Raw genomic sequence first — 13,600 nt, 5'->3', positions numbered from 1 at the left:
AAAAATAAAATGTTATCACTAAAGTAAGTGTATTAATAGTGTTTTTATACAAATATATATCAAACAATTATGTCTGGGTGGTCTGGATTCTTCATATTCAGTTTGCAAGATATTAAAGAGCATTTTTTTAATACAAACATTTAACTTTACATCGGTAAATATGTAAACCAAAAACGGCGTAATTACCCAGTGTTTTTCTCTTTAGCCAGCACTGATGAGAGTTTTAGTATATTTTGCACAGCCACAAACCACTGTGTTCGTCAATGAGCTTAAAACCCCACAGTGCTCGTAATTCTTGGGTTTTAATTTAATATCTCCAACCAGCTGATGAGCGTGGCTGTCACATGGTTCAGTCCTGGTAATAAATTCAATTATCTACTTTGAGCACTCCCATCTTACCAACAGAGCCGGTCTGCTGATGCTGGTGCTGCATCAGTCCGCGTGTTCCTGAAACTTTATTATCAGCATCAAGGGTAACCTAAACACTAATCTATGCTGCAAATATGAGAACAAAAATCTGAAGTTGGATCCAGTGACCTACTCCACAACGATGTTGGCCATCCTGATTTCCTTTTACTTGCTGGGGAAAGTCCAGCTGAGCTATTAGCTGTTTTCACTAAGCCCACAGTTTTGATTTTAAATGTCATTTTTCCTTTGAAGTGGAAAATCATCATAATTAACATAAAGCCTTTCAAGCATTCATCTCCGTGTAATTAATCAGTATAATGTGTTTCACTCAGTGGCAAAGTTCCTAAAATAAATGGGCTTTTTAATAACATTCTAATTTATTGAACGGGTCTGTATGCATGCGTGTGTACCTGCATCGCATTATGTGCATTAGGGCTTATGCTGGTCAGATGTTTTTAGGTGCTGCATTCGTGTAGGTCAGAAAGTGACCGTCAGGTGAGTGGTGCAGTGTTGTTGTTTCTAAGTGCCTTGTGTATAGCGCGCATGTGGAATGGACTTGCAAAGGGGTCAGGTGCATTGTGCTGGTTTAGGGCGCCATGGCGATGATGCACGTTGGGGACGTGGTTGTGTTCGCGTGGGTCAGGTGCGGTGATGGTTTTTGTTCGAATCCTCTGAAAACATCCCGCAGGCATCCCTGGGCTTACACAAACACACACACTTCCTCAGTCTCTCTTTCGTCGCCGCTCACAATAACACCGTTGTCTCGCTTGTACTATCCTCTTCATCGCATGGAAATACAGCATTTCGAAACCCGCATCAGTGTTCAAACCGTGTGAAAGGATAGCGGCTTATATTTGGGGAAATTGTGGTGTTTGGAAGAATAAGTATTATTCTGAACCATTTTCATTTTTCGTCCCTATCCAGATCTTGAAAGTAGTTTAAATCTCATATTTTTTTCAGACAAGATTATCCCTGGTTTCTACAGGATAGATGCATTGAACTTATTGAAATATTTCACTGGCAGCTTAGAGAGACTAAAAAGAAGCCATTACCAGTGTCCATCCATGCATGACAAAGAAAGAATAGTTTATTGTTGTCTTTATGTTTGCATATGAAATGCGTGTTACTCTTATTGTGTTATGCTCTACACAATATCTTTAAAAAAAACCTCAAAGCCTTTTCCTAGACATATTTTACTTGTAGCCTGCACTATTTATTCCATATAATTTAGGAAATAGGTGAAGATTGTCGTTTTGCTGGATGGAAAGTACAAACGTCCACATCCCCACACTACAAACAATAGATCAGATTCTTCCACAACTTTTATTAAAATAAATGGTGAGCAAGCTTGTGGGATGTGCTTCATGCCAAGGAATCACAAGGTTTGATAAAAGACGAATGGAGCCACACTGGAGCCCTGATACCGGAGTCTGTTAATCTATAAATGCCATGAAACACAAACACATTCTCCCACTCTTTTGTGTATTCTGTGTGACCTTTTTAAAACCAAGTCCTATGAAAATGTTCAAAGAGTAAGGGTTATCAGAGAAATGTTATCTCTCCATTTCTTACAGTTCAAAGAGAACTTGCAGAGGCAGATCAAAGACTGAATTCATCAAAAGGAAAAAAAAAGAAAAAGGATGCTGACTGCCTTATTGTAGACCTAAATTTTGAGTTTTTGCACAATTAAAAACTGAAAATTAATCATGAGAATAAAGCAAATAAACTGACATAAATAGAAAAACTAGAAATAATAAATTAACGGTGTTTCAGTAAAGCTCACACACAGTGTTTCTTGATGGTGGAGCAAAAGTTCCTGGTGACTGACAGGCAATCGAGAAATGCAAACACACTCAGATTTTCTCACCATGTGATAAGACCTGCAGTCACAGCTGACCAGGTGACGCAGCAGGAATTGGGCTTCTTGGTCTCCTCTTCTTCATCCTTGCGACAGCAGCACAGGAAGCTCAGGTAGACGGCCAAACACAGGAGGTTAAGGCCGAGTCCTGCCGCTGCCACACAGCCCAGGAAAATGAGGGACTATAGGGGACAGAAGAGGAGGAGATTGTTTGCTTTACAATCAAAGGTAAACAGAGAGAGAGAGTCGTTATGCAATTCAGGGAACCTTTCATGTATTTATTTGAGCAATTTTCCCCAGAGAAATCATACTTTTTGTATGAAATGTCATGATGGACCAACATTACACAGCCATCATATGTACTTATTGCTCACAAAGTCCCAAATATGCATCTAGATATTTCTATACTTAGAGTATTTATGTCTGATATGAAGCTTACAATGTTTTAGGCGTCAAAAAAGAAGTTTAGCAAAACAGTTCAGTCGTTAATTGTTCTTTAGAAGTTAAAATGGTAAATTTGTTTGTTTGTATAGAACAGCAAGTCATCCGCCGACTAAAATACAAACAAAACTTCACCCTTTTACTTAAAAAATAATTTTAGTTTCGAGAAGAGCATATGAGGATTAAAAAAAGAAGAGGTGAATTCAAGATCATACTTTAGCAAATAGCACTGTGCTGTTCAACAGCCTAAAAAAAAAAGAAAAAAAGAAAAAAGGTTAACACTGTTTATTTGAACCAATGCTCTAGGGCTTCAAATGAAACTCTATCTCTCTTCCGAGTTGCTGTCATTATTTAACAATAAACCACATGAAAGCAATAAATTGTGATTATGTCAGTGGCAGTGCTGGCGACAAAGCCACAAGCATTCTGGTTGCCTGTCTCCAGCTGGAAAACAGAAGCCTCCCCTTACTTTGGCTTCTCTCCTCATGTCACCATAAACCCCCATCCCACCTTCTGCGAAACAGTGTAACGACAAAAATAGCAACAAGACTGTAACAGCCTCAAACGAATTCACCATCCATCTGTGAGCAGATGGGCTTCTTCAGGCTCAGGCTTCTTTATTATTATTTTTTTTTTTTACGCTTCCTCTTCCGTTTTAGCTCGTCTGAAATCCTTGTGATGCTGAGCCATCTGCTCTTTGTCTGTGATGTCATGTCTCCTGCATCCCAAGTGGTGTGATTAGAACGCATGAATAAAAAGAGTCTGCCGGATTATTTCAGATTCTGCGAAGTGGCAGGTAAACCAGCCCCCAAGCCACACTTAGAAATGCCCTCTAAATGCTAAACCCCAAACAGCACGGAAATTAGCGAATTAGCTTGAGACGAAGCTGAATAGAGCAAAAGGGACGCAACATTATGAAATTCTGTATTTACGAGAGGTTTACGCTCCAGTTCAGGTCCTGAACTGAACAACGCCAGGACAGTAAAACATACGCGCAACGTTGTGTTTTTGGTCTCACTTTTACACGACGACATAATTTTGACCAGACAGTAAAAGCAAAGCTCTGATTAACAGGCTCCAGAGTGAAACATTTTAGAAACGCAATGCAGATCACGCCTAAATAAATGCACAACGAACTCAAGTTCAGGCTGGGTTTTTTTCACCCAAACACAACACAACAACGGCAAACCTCGGTGTTCTTTCTATCTGTGCTTCTGTGCCTCTTCAGATTTGTTTTAGCGCGTTAAAGCAAATTATGTTCATTGTGGAACATTTATGCTGCTAAAATGCGTGGATTACATGCGTCAGATCACATGGGCACCTCTGTACAAGCTCATAGCCTGGTAAAAACCATCCTATGCTATTTGCTTCGTACAGAGAGACTGGGCTCTCAGCTACTGAGAAACAATTGCTTCCTGGAGGTGTGGACTCTGTCAAAGTTTTGAATTTTATCCAGTTGCTAACATTTGCAAAGCGAGAAGTACCAAGTGGAACGAGACGGCCGTTAATCTTAATCCAATATTTTGAAAGTGTGGCCAGCATGGACTGAATGGCTTTGTTCACTTCACCTGCTTCCATTGTTAAAACTACAGGCAGACTGTAAAAGATAAGAAAGCAGAAAAATCAATGTCATCGTTCACAACTTCTCCTTCTGGTTGCTCATTAATCTGGTAGAAAATATATCAGAGAGAAACAGAGAATCAGGGTTAAGAGGAGAAAGCCCAGACTGTGTTGGAAGCAAGAATTTTTTCGAGCAGAGTTGCACGAAGGCAATAGCCAGGCAAGTAAGCTTGCAAAGTTTCATCTCCTCCTTTAGGCTTGATCACCTCCTTTAGGCTTGATCACCTCCTTTAGGCTTGATCACCTCCTTTAGACTCAACATAATTTCATTTTCATCTTCACACGGAACGTTCTCTTTCCACATTTCCGTAAACACATTTTTCTGGGATACACAACCGAAAACGCTTTTGGAAATGTTCTGTAAACAGGGTGTCAGGTAGCTGTCCTGTGGCTATATCTTTAATATGGTAATAAAGGAAAAAAGTGGAGATGACTTTTCTGATCAACTTTTAGTGTTGCTAGTTGATTCTTTAGTAGCTTAGAGAATAAAGGGTTTGGAAGATTTTAACAGTTTCCATGCACCATGCAGAATCCCATAAAAAAACAAAAAACAACACTATACAAATTACCTTCAGTTGGGTCCCTTTTTTAAGCAGATAGAGAGTGAATGAAGTACTATTCTCAGACAGAGAGGCGGATGACACAGTCTACCAAGGTGAGAGAGAAAAAAAACCCAAAGCTCCTTGTCTCATCATCTGTCTGGGTCTGGATTCGGCTTGGAATGATGAAAGATTAAAGTTTTGAATGACGAAATTTGAAAGCCTAACCTGAGTGTGAGCGAAATGAGCACAGCAAAGTGAGAAAAAGATTTCGGTCTCATGTGGATAATATGATTTTCAGGGAGAGGGAGTTGGGTCGCAGACACTCAGATTATTTGAATAGGGAGAAGAAGTAGGTGGGAGGCTGAAAGGTGTCCCTGGTTTTATTACATGCAGGTCTCACATTGAGGAGGAATGACGAGTGAAATGGTGAATTACCCCTGTTTATTTCTATTAGGCACAATGTGACTGGCTTGTTTAAATTACCTTGCTTTTTGCTCATGATTTGTCTGCAGCCACACAGTGCAAAGAGCAGAGGGCAACTGAATAGGAATAAATCTGGCGTCTCATATTTGAGACTCCAGATTAGAAATATAAAGCAAAAGATAAACCAAAAGCCCTGTTTATGAGTCATGGGTCTTTTTGTCCTGTGAAGTTTGGAGATATAAATCAATTCAAAATCTGTTGGATACTACAATTAACAAGAGTTCTGAAAAAAAAAAAAAAAACTCAACCAAGTCCCTCTTATTCCCTCTAAAGGAGTTATAAAAACACAAAAACATATATTTTTCTCGTCACTCTGCTCTTTTTTTCTCTGTAGTCCAGAGTTAAAATAATAGCTTCTGAATTATGGAGAGCCCATTCAGGATGCACATAGTGACTACACATGGTCAAACACATGCACTTACTCACAAAAGCACCGGAAAATACAAATGTGTTTTCATAGCTTCCAACCAGTACTCCATCGTTCCATTAAGCACAAAAAAACAACAAAAAAACCCACCATTTATCTTTTACAGAGCAGAGAGCAAACGAGGATCCTGCACAATCTCAAAAGTTTTGGAAAAGTAGGGAATTCTGATAAACACAGGATAAGATTCGAAAGATTTGGTTTATAAAGAGAACACATTTGTATTTGCTAGTGCTATTCTCTTTTCCATCGTCTAAATGTTGCATCCATCCATGATTTTGACACAAATATGGAAACATCCAACAATAAACATTAGAATTTGCTCACAAAAAAGGTAACACATGAATAGAGACCTTTGGTAATTTGAGATAGGAAAAAGTAAGGAATCCGTTTATGAAAATTAAAAATTTGCATTAATTTCCTCTATGGTCAGATGAAGCTTGCAGGTCAGACCACTAACTGCTACCTCAGGTTGGATTGAGCAGTGTCCCATTGAAGCCTTAGACATCGTCACCTCCGCCTTTATTGTTTACGCCGTTAATTTAAGAGGCTCCACTCTACTGTCCTTTTCCTCTTTGTTTCCTCTTTGCAGTCTCAGCAGACAAGGGGGAGGAGGGGCTGGGGTATGCAAAAGGCTGGAGGCAACAACACAGGAAAGACAGGAAGGAAGACCTAGCCGAGCGGTTTCTGAGATCTGGGCAGCTTCAGTAGAAGGGACAGATGAGCACAAAGGCGGTGGTGACATAATTACTGGGGGAGGGATTATGTGTGTAACTCAAGCTAAAAACGAGGTTGAATGGTGAGGCAGAAGATAGAACGAAGGAAAGAAAAAGACAGCGGTGCAAGTTAGACAAAGACACGGCAGGGTGTATGGGGGATGTGTATTTATGATGCAAAGGGACGTAGCTAAATCATCCAAATAGCTACCTCGAACACACTGATTCTTCTAGTGCTTGGCCCATTTTCTCTATCATCTCAATCCTGTTGTAGAGACTTTGCCCGGAGGATGAAACGTTGCATAATACTACAATTTTCTTAAAATACTGAGGAAAATCGTGCTGAAAACATGAAATTAAAAGCACATGACAGGACATGGCCACCATGTTACCTTACCCAATTCTGACTAACAGACTCGATTTAAAAAATAGCACTTGATGTATAGTTATCAAAAGTTTCTTTTTTTTTTTTAATCCATCCTTTACTAACTCATGTGGCCGCTGCATGGCCTTTATTTGGCATTGGTGGACGTTTCCAACTCAACTGAGTAATTGAAATGGAAACAAATTGAAAAATGGTTTCCAAAACCCACAGATCTGAAGTGCCCCATCCTTTAAGATGCTTTCCTTCATTAAAATATTCAGAAGTCTCCCAATTAGTGAACCAAGTCGACTCTTTATAAAAATAGAAAGAGAATAGCAAAACTTCAAACCTACCAGTGCATGGCTGCCCATATAAACATCCAGGCCAGCAGAGAACTAATCAAAGAAGTCAATTATGGATAAGAAGCAGTTCAGTTGGGACAATATGTTGTTGTCTGATCAACAACATGTTGATCAGACAAGGATTAGTCATACGCTTCACGAATCTTGACTCAACGGAAGAGTGGTTTTTGGCATTATTATGTCAGGAAGCACTCAAAATAACTGTATTTATATACCAAAAACATATGGGGACATCATATTTTGTTTTCAGCAGGAACAAAGAAGTTGATCAGAGTTGATGTGAGGGATCCAACTGCACGACGCAGTTCTCAGCCCTTTTTTGAATAATTCTGAAGATCATGTGTCCTTCTGCTTCCACTTCACAACTATGTATTTTGTGGTGTTTTGTCACATAGGACCAAAGTAAAAAATAAAATGGAAAAAGCTCAAATAATGTTAAGTTTTTTGAAAGGAAAATGAGGGGGGGGGGGGAATCGATATCAAAAATATGTGAGTTTAGTATGATTTGTTAAAATAGCTGTTATTAGAAGCAGAACAGAAGCTAGTCGCTGACACTGGGCTGTCTCTCAAAGTGCATGGAAAATCAGTGCTTGTATGAACTGATGTGTGTGAAGCGAAACCAACTAGTGTGCAAAATACTCTGAACAAAGGGGGGAAAAAACTAGAAAAAAAAACATACAAACTAACACACAGACACACTCACACCAACGAGACAAAAGCTGAGGCATAAATGAGGCAACACTGACCCGGGTCAGGAAAGAACCCAGAGGACATTTATAATCCCCAAAGGCACATCAGAGGTATGATGAAAGCCAGAGGGAGAGTGATGGCACAGATGGGACGGTGAGATAAATGGAGAGCGATCCTATAATGGCCTAATACAATGACATCTTTAAAATATGGCAAACACTAACGCATTCATAGACACGCATCCGAAGCGCTCCACCGAGAGAGCATCTATTTTCTCCTAAAGTACCAGAACCACCAAGAATTACTGAAACAGCCTACATGCATATGCTAAAAGAGAAATCCGGGTAACGATAAAGCAGAAATTAAAGTAATTCATTCCTTTATATCTATTCATCTGACATTTATTTAATGTAATATTTATTTCATATTTATTTTTTTATATTTGTATTGTAGTTTCTATCTTGATGTTTTCAACTTGACAATTAAACCAGTTAGGCACTTAAGAACAAAGCTAAGTGGTAAATTTGCACTAGCATCTGCACATCTTCTGTACAGACATTTTAACATTAAATTAAAGAAGGATGTGAATCCAGAGGACGAATAAAACATCTAAGAGGATTCAACAAAAAAGGAAACAATATTTTCTCTGGAATTATGACTGACGTTAAAGCAGGCTACCACTTAAATCACGTAACATCATAAATTCAGCTTTGGGAACGAGTGAAACTAGCCAAGTTAAAAGAAAATCTCCCAGTTTTATCGTTTTTGAGTGTTCAACTCGAATTGAAAAGTGTAGGATTTCTATCTTCCTTTCTTATAGAAAATACTCTGGTCCCACTCCTTGTGTTCAGTTGCGCCCCTTTCCAGGATTAGGTTATGAGCAGGGCTATTGCTGCCACTGATACTGTGTTCCCTTTGTTTTTCTCTTTACCGGTGATTCCTCTCTTATACACAGACACACATCAGATACACAGATGAAATGTCACCGCTGCATCCAACATGAATAATGCATGACCTTTTGCAGCAGAGAAAAGCTAATTGTATTACGCTACAATGATCCAAGAAAATTAACAGAGGATTAAACAATTCAGCACATAAAGGAAGACATTAGTGTTGCTTCACACAAATATTACTTTACAGATGCAATTTACCATGAATGGAAGTCATGGGGAAGGGAGTCACTATGTGTGACTCGCTAACCAGCCCCTCCCCTCACAAAAAAAACAAAAAAACAAAAAAAAAACTGGTTATCAAGAAGCTATGATGAGTTTTAAAGGTTTTGTGACATGAGTGTTCTTTATTAACAATAATCAGACAGGGAATAGGCAAAAAGATAAAAGGAGAACACATTCAGGAAGGTTGAGAATCAAACCATCGCAGGCTCCATCAAGACCTAAACGCCTTTGTATCATTGGTGCATGCTGTTCTGCTACCCCATGTACTGCCCTGAAAACACAATGCTTTTTTTAGTTGGATTTTTCTTTTTTTCTCCCACTCAGATGTAATCTGTATTATTTATAGAAGTCCAGAACATGACTTGCAGGTACATCTGATATCAGTAAATTGGAATATGCATTCTAATGAGACTCATCTGTGAGATGATAATTACCTTCTGGAAAAAAGCTTTAAGCTGGCATTAAGCATACTTTTCATTAAGCAAACAATTCAATGCCATGATCTTTGGGTGCTTTGATTTTCATTAGTTTTTTTTTTTTTTTTTGATCCTCTTCTTGTTGTTTACGTTTGGACGAGCTCGCCGTATTTAGCTCACTTATCTGTGCTCGTTATAATTATTTGGTCTCGATCCATTTCTTTGTGTATTGTTTCTTATTTTAAACTTGAGCTTTCTTTTCTGTGCATTTCGGTTTGCTCTCTTATGTTAGTGTTAGTCTTTTTTCCCTTGGTTTGTTGTTCTATTTTTTGTCAAGTTCTGTTCCCTCTGTATTAATTAGTCTCTTTCCCTCAGTCTCTCTTATTCAGTTTGCTCCTTCCTCAGCTGTTTCACATACCCTGATGACCTGAATCGAGTGCCATCCTCCACTCTTCCTCCAGTACATAAGCTCACTAATTTTTATTTGCTCTTTACCAGTTCCTCCTGTTACTCTCCACATGCTCCGTATTCCGTTCTCCTCATTCAAGTCCTGTAAGTTTTCTGTGTTCATTCATAAAACCTCCTCAAAGTTCGATCTCAGTTTCTGCATTTTGGTCCAGCTACTGACCTAAAATACATGGGAAGAAAAACATTTTCATTAGCCGGGAGCAGAAACCTCATAATTATTATTAATAAAGATTTTAAAACATCAGCCCATGTGATTTAGCTACATAAAGTACCATATGCAATGTCATTAATAAGTTAGCAGGGAACGGTCACAGTACTACTGTGGTGTTATTTCACTGCATAAACTTGGAACTGGTTATGATTAAATATCAAACTGGGGTTCTGTATCATCAAAGCCTGATTCTTCAATTACTCTGACTATTAAGACAAAAACTCCTGATTAGGACATGCCTCAAAATTAAATCAGTATAAAAAGTGTGAATCATTACTGGTCAAGAAAACAGTTGTGTTCATTTTATGGATTAAGTATTTTATTTTTTTCTGTGGCACTCTTATTATTCAATAACAGAGAATGTGAGGATGGACTAAGACATAATCTTCTGGTTACCCTTAAGACTTAGAAAAATGCAAAATTCAGTGCCGAGTAGAATATGAGCAGCTCCAAGACAAGTTATTGTGCCTCATTGTCGATTCCAGAAAGCAACCAGGGAATGCATTACTCAGGGGTGAGATATGAAAGTCAGAAGAACCTGGACTGGCTTTATAAAAGGACTGTGAATTTAGTGGAGAAATATTTTAAAATGCTTCATATCTGTGCATTACAGACTAAAAGCTTGACCTCAATAAGTGTTGTTTTTTTTTTTTTTTTTTGATGAAGACTGCATCGCTATGCCACTGTGAAGAGTAGAAAAATCAATTGGTGACTGAAATTGGCCAATTTTACTTAAATGGTCGAAAACAAAAAAATGCAACTTTTTTTTCAAAATCAGTGAACAAGCCAACCTAAAAATAACAGAAGAAAACATTCTTCGGAGTAAGTTGTAAAAGGAAAGAATCGAATGGATTAATGTAACTATGGGGAGTCAGTAAATAAGAGGAAGCTGAATATTTTAAAGCAAAGTTCCTCTGTTTCACTCTTTTGACAATACCATGTCTATCATGGAACTTGCTGGAAAAAGAAATGCTGGCATTTAAAAGTCTATTCACAGAGTTAATGCTAACCACTCTAATCAGGCTAATCAATAGTAGAATATACTACAGATGATTAAAAATGTCATCTCTGTAATCATGTTTATTTTTACAGTTAAATTGTGTTTAATCACATATATGTGTAATACACCCTTTCTGTTTTGGCTCACGCACAATATGATCTAGGCTCTAGTTATGATCTAAATACATAATTACTGATCAGAGAAAGGTTTCTTAAGGCTCATATACAGCTACAAGAAGAAAATATGAAAATAAAGAATTTAACAACCTAGCATATCTGAGAATGAACAGCTTTTAAATCTCTAATATTATGCTGAACACAGACGCTGATTATTTTTTTTAATGATTTGGCAGAAAATATATTTTTTGTGATGTGGGGAACCTCTACATTTTGAACAATGCAAAAAAATAAAGCTGGTAAGCTATAAAATGTACTCCTAGGAACTAAATAACATGCTGTAATTGTTTTTGTATGAACAGACCATTGATTACTTTTAACAAAGGAGAGAGACAGTTCTTTCTGAAAAAAAAGTTTTACTTTTCTATAATCATTTCATAGATGAGGGTTAACTTATTTAGTAGGGGGGGAAGTACATGGCATGCCCAGGTGGGCCCCATATGGGGAAAAGGGGGGCAGACCAGATGGGTCCCATATGGGTTTGCCCATGTAGGGCCCACGTAGGCTGTGGTCCTACATGGGCAAACCCATGTGGGGCCACCGTGGAACCTGCGGACAAACCCATATGGGACCCATATGTCTGCCCACCTTTCCCCCATATGGGGCCCACCTGGGCAATGCTGGCAGTTATGTATAGTTCTCAAAGAGAAATTAAAGTATTTTAAAATCTCAATTGAAAGATCAGAAGTTAGCCAAAATCTCTCATCAGCACATCTCTACAAAAAACTGAGTGGATGGAAAATGTTTTCGGTGTCAAGCTGATGCAGTAAATGCCTAATGCTAAGCCTCTATTGAGAACCAATTTTAAATACACGACACAGAAACATAATTAATAAACAGTGAGTGTACATCCATGTGTTGCTGTACATCTCCATTGCAGGAGTAAGTTGTCTATGCGGGGAAGTCCAAAAACTTAAAGATGTGCTAAATGGAAACTAAGTGACACAAAATGTCTTCCCCCAACAGCAGGTTGCAGACAGCTGTGCGTAGGTGGGAAGGTCTCCAGGCGTTTTATGCATAAATATCGTGTGTGCGTGTGACTGTGTGTAGCTGGAATGGACAGTGACATTTCTTCAACATGAAGGGGGTTAAATGGGTGTCAGGTCAGTTACTGAGTGAAGACGACATGGAGGAATGAGGCAACCCCACCTTAAATGTCAGAGTCAGTGGGCTGCAGAAACTTTCATTTCGCTCTGTGAGGAATACGTCCCCGTAAGGTTTCACAAACATTCTTCGTTCTTTAATGCCATGCAGTCGCAAAAAGTTTGTATGATCAACTTCCCTCCACAGGCTCTGGCTTAATTAAGATTTCTGATGGCTTTTTCAAATAATACTCTCAAGGCAACCTCTTCTGCCTACAGTTCAACAAAACCACCTGTGCCGACTGTTTTGCTTCCCCACTTTTGGTCACACTGCTGCACTTGATTGAACGCCCCAGGGACCGGGACCCTTTCCAGAATAGTGCACTCCACTGGGCCGGCACACAGAAGACGCTATGAAGACTTCCTTTGAATTTGTCGCACAATCTTGGGGGTGAATGGACGCCAGGTCATTGAAAAACCAGCATAACACAAAGTTCCAGGAATGGCCAAGTCGTAACAGGGGTGGATGGAAACAAATTCAAACAGACAGTTTTGTTGGGAGTTTAACAGTCGTGTTAAATGGCCATTACCCGACATGCTAGGGCTTTCGTTTCTGTCACTGATTTAAAACATTATCTTCTTTAACAAGTGGATGACAGCTCAGACCTTAAAATACAGAAGAGGCTGGAGCCCGGTACTCTCCTTTGAATACTTTTAAATTAATAAGCTATACTTTTGGCCAATATAAGAAAAACCTGCCATTTTATTTTCTGATGTCCTGATGCAGCATTTATCCTTACTACGTCTAACAAAATGTTTATGCATTCCTTAGTAATGCAGATTTCATTCCATGAGACTTCAAGCTTGAAACCCACCACTGTATTCAACACTTAACCAGGCACCTCATTAGGTAAACCTATTCAATTGCTTGTGAATGTAAATGGTGACTCACCCTTTCCCACAGGAGCTTCTCAAGGATGAGAACCAGCAAAAGGAATAATTGGGATTCACATGACTTTGAATGTGGCGTTGTTTTTGTGCCAAACAAACCGGGTATTTAGATTTTAGGGTCAGAAGTTGATGTAAAAAAAAAAAAAATGTGGATCCATCCTGTTTAGTGCAAATGGTTCATGCAGGTGTCGGTGGTTTGTTTGTTGGGGATAT

General features: G+C 38.8%; 2 protein-coding genes across 3 annotated transcripts in view; both read right to left on the bottom strand.

Annotated features, from left to right (window-relative positions):
* Nucleotides 1-13,600, bottom strand: part of rpl38 (ribosomal protein L38) — a gene marked incomplete at its 5' end in the record, with an annotated part of 44,656 nt that overhangs the window by 18,252 nt on the left and 12,804 nt on the right. The gene's annotated exons all lie outside the window — the stretch shown is intronic.
* The window catches only part of ttyh2 (tweety family member 2), a 56,938-nt gene that overhangs the window by 33,802 nt on the left and 9,536 nt on the right, over nucleotides 1-13,600 (bottom strand). For both annotated transcript variants that reach the window (XM_014993216.2, XM_014993217.2), the window contains exon 2: nucleotides 2,276-2,448. In XM_014993216.2, coding sequence (XP_014848702.1) covers nucleotides 2,276-2,448 — 173 coding nt within the window. The remainder of the gene's footprint in view (nucleotides 1-2,275; nucleotides 2,449-13,600) is intronic.

Source organism: Poecilia mexicana, unplaced genomic scaffold (genome assembly GCF_051168715.1).
Source record: "Poecilia mexicana isolate PSO_F unplaced genomic scaffold, ASM5116871v1 scaffold_19, whole genome shotgun sequence".
Lineage (NCBI taxonomy): Eukaryota > Metazoa > Chordata > Actinopteri > Cyprinodontiformes > Poeciliidae > Poecilia > Poecilia mexicana.
Note: the sequence above shows the minus strand (reverse complement) of the source record. Positions and strands in the feature narration are given on the sequence as shown.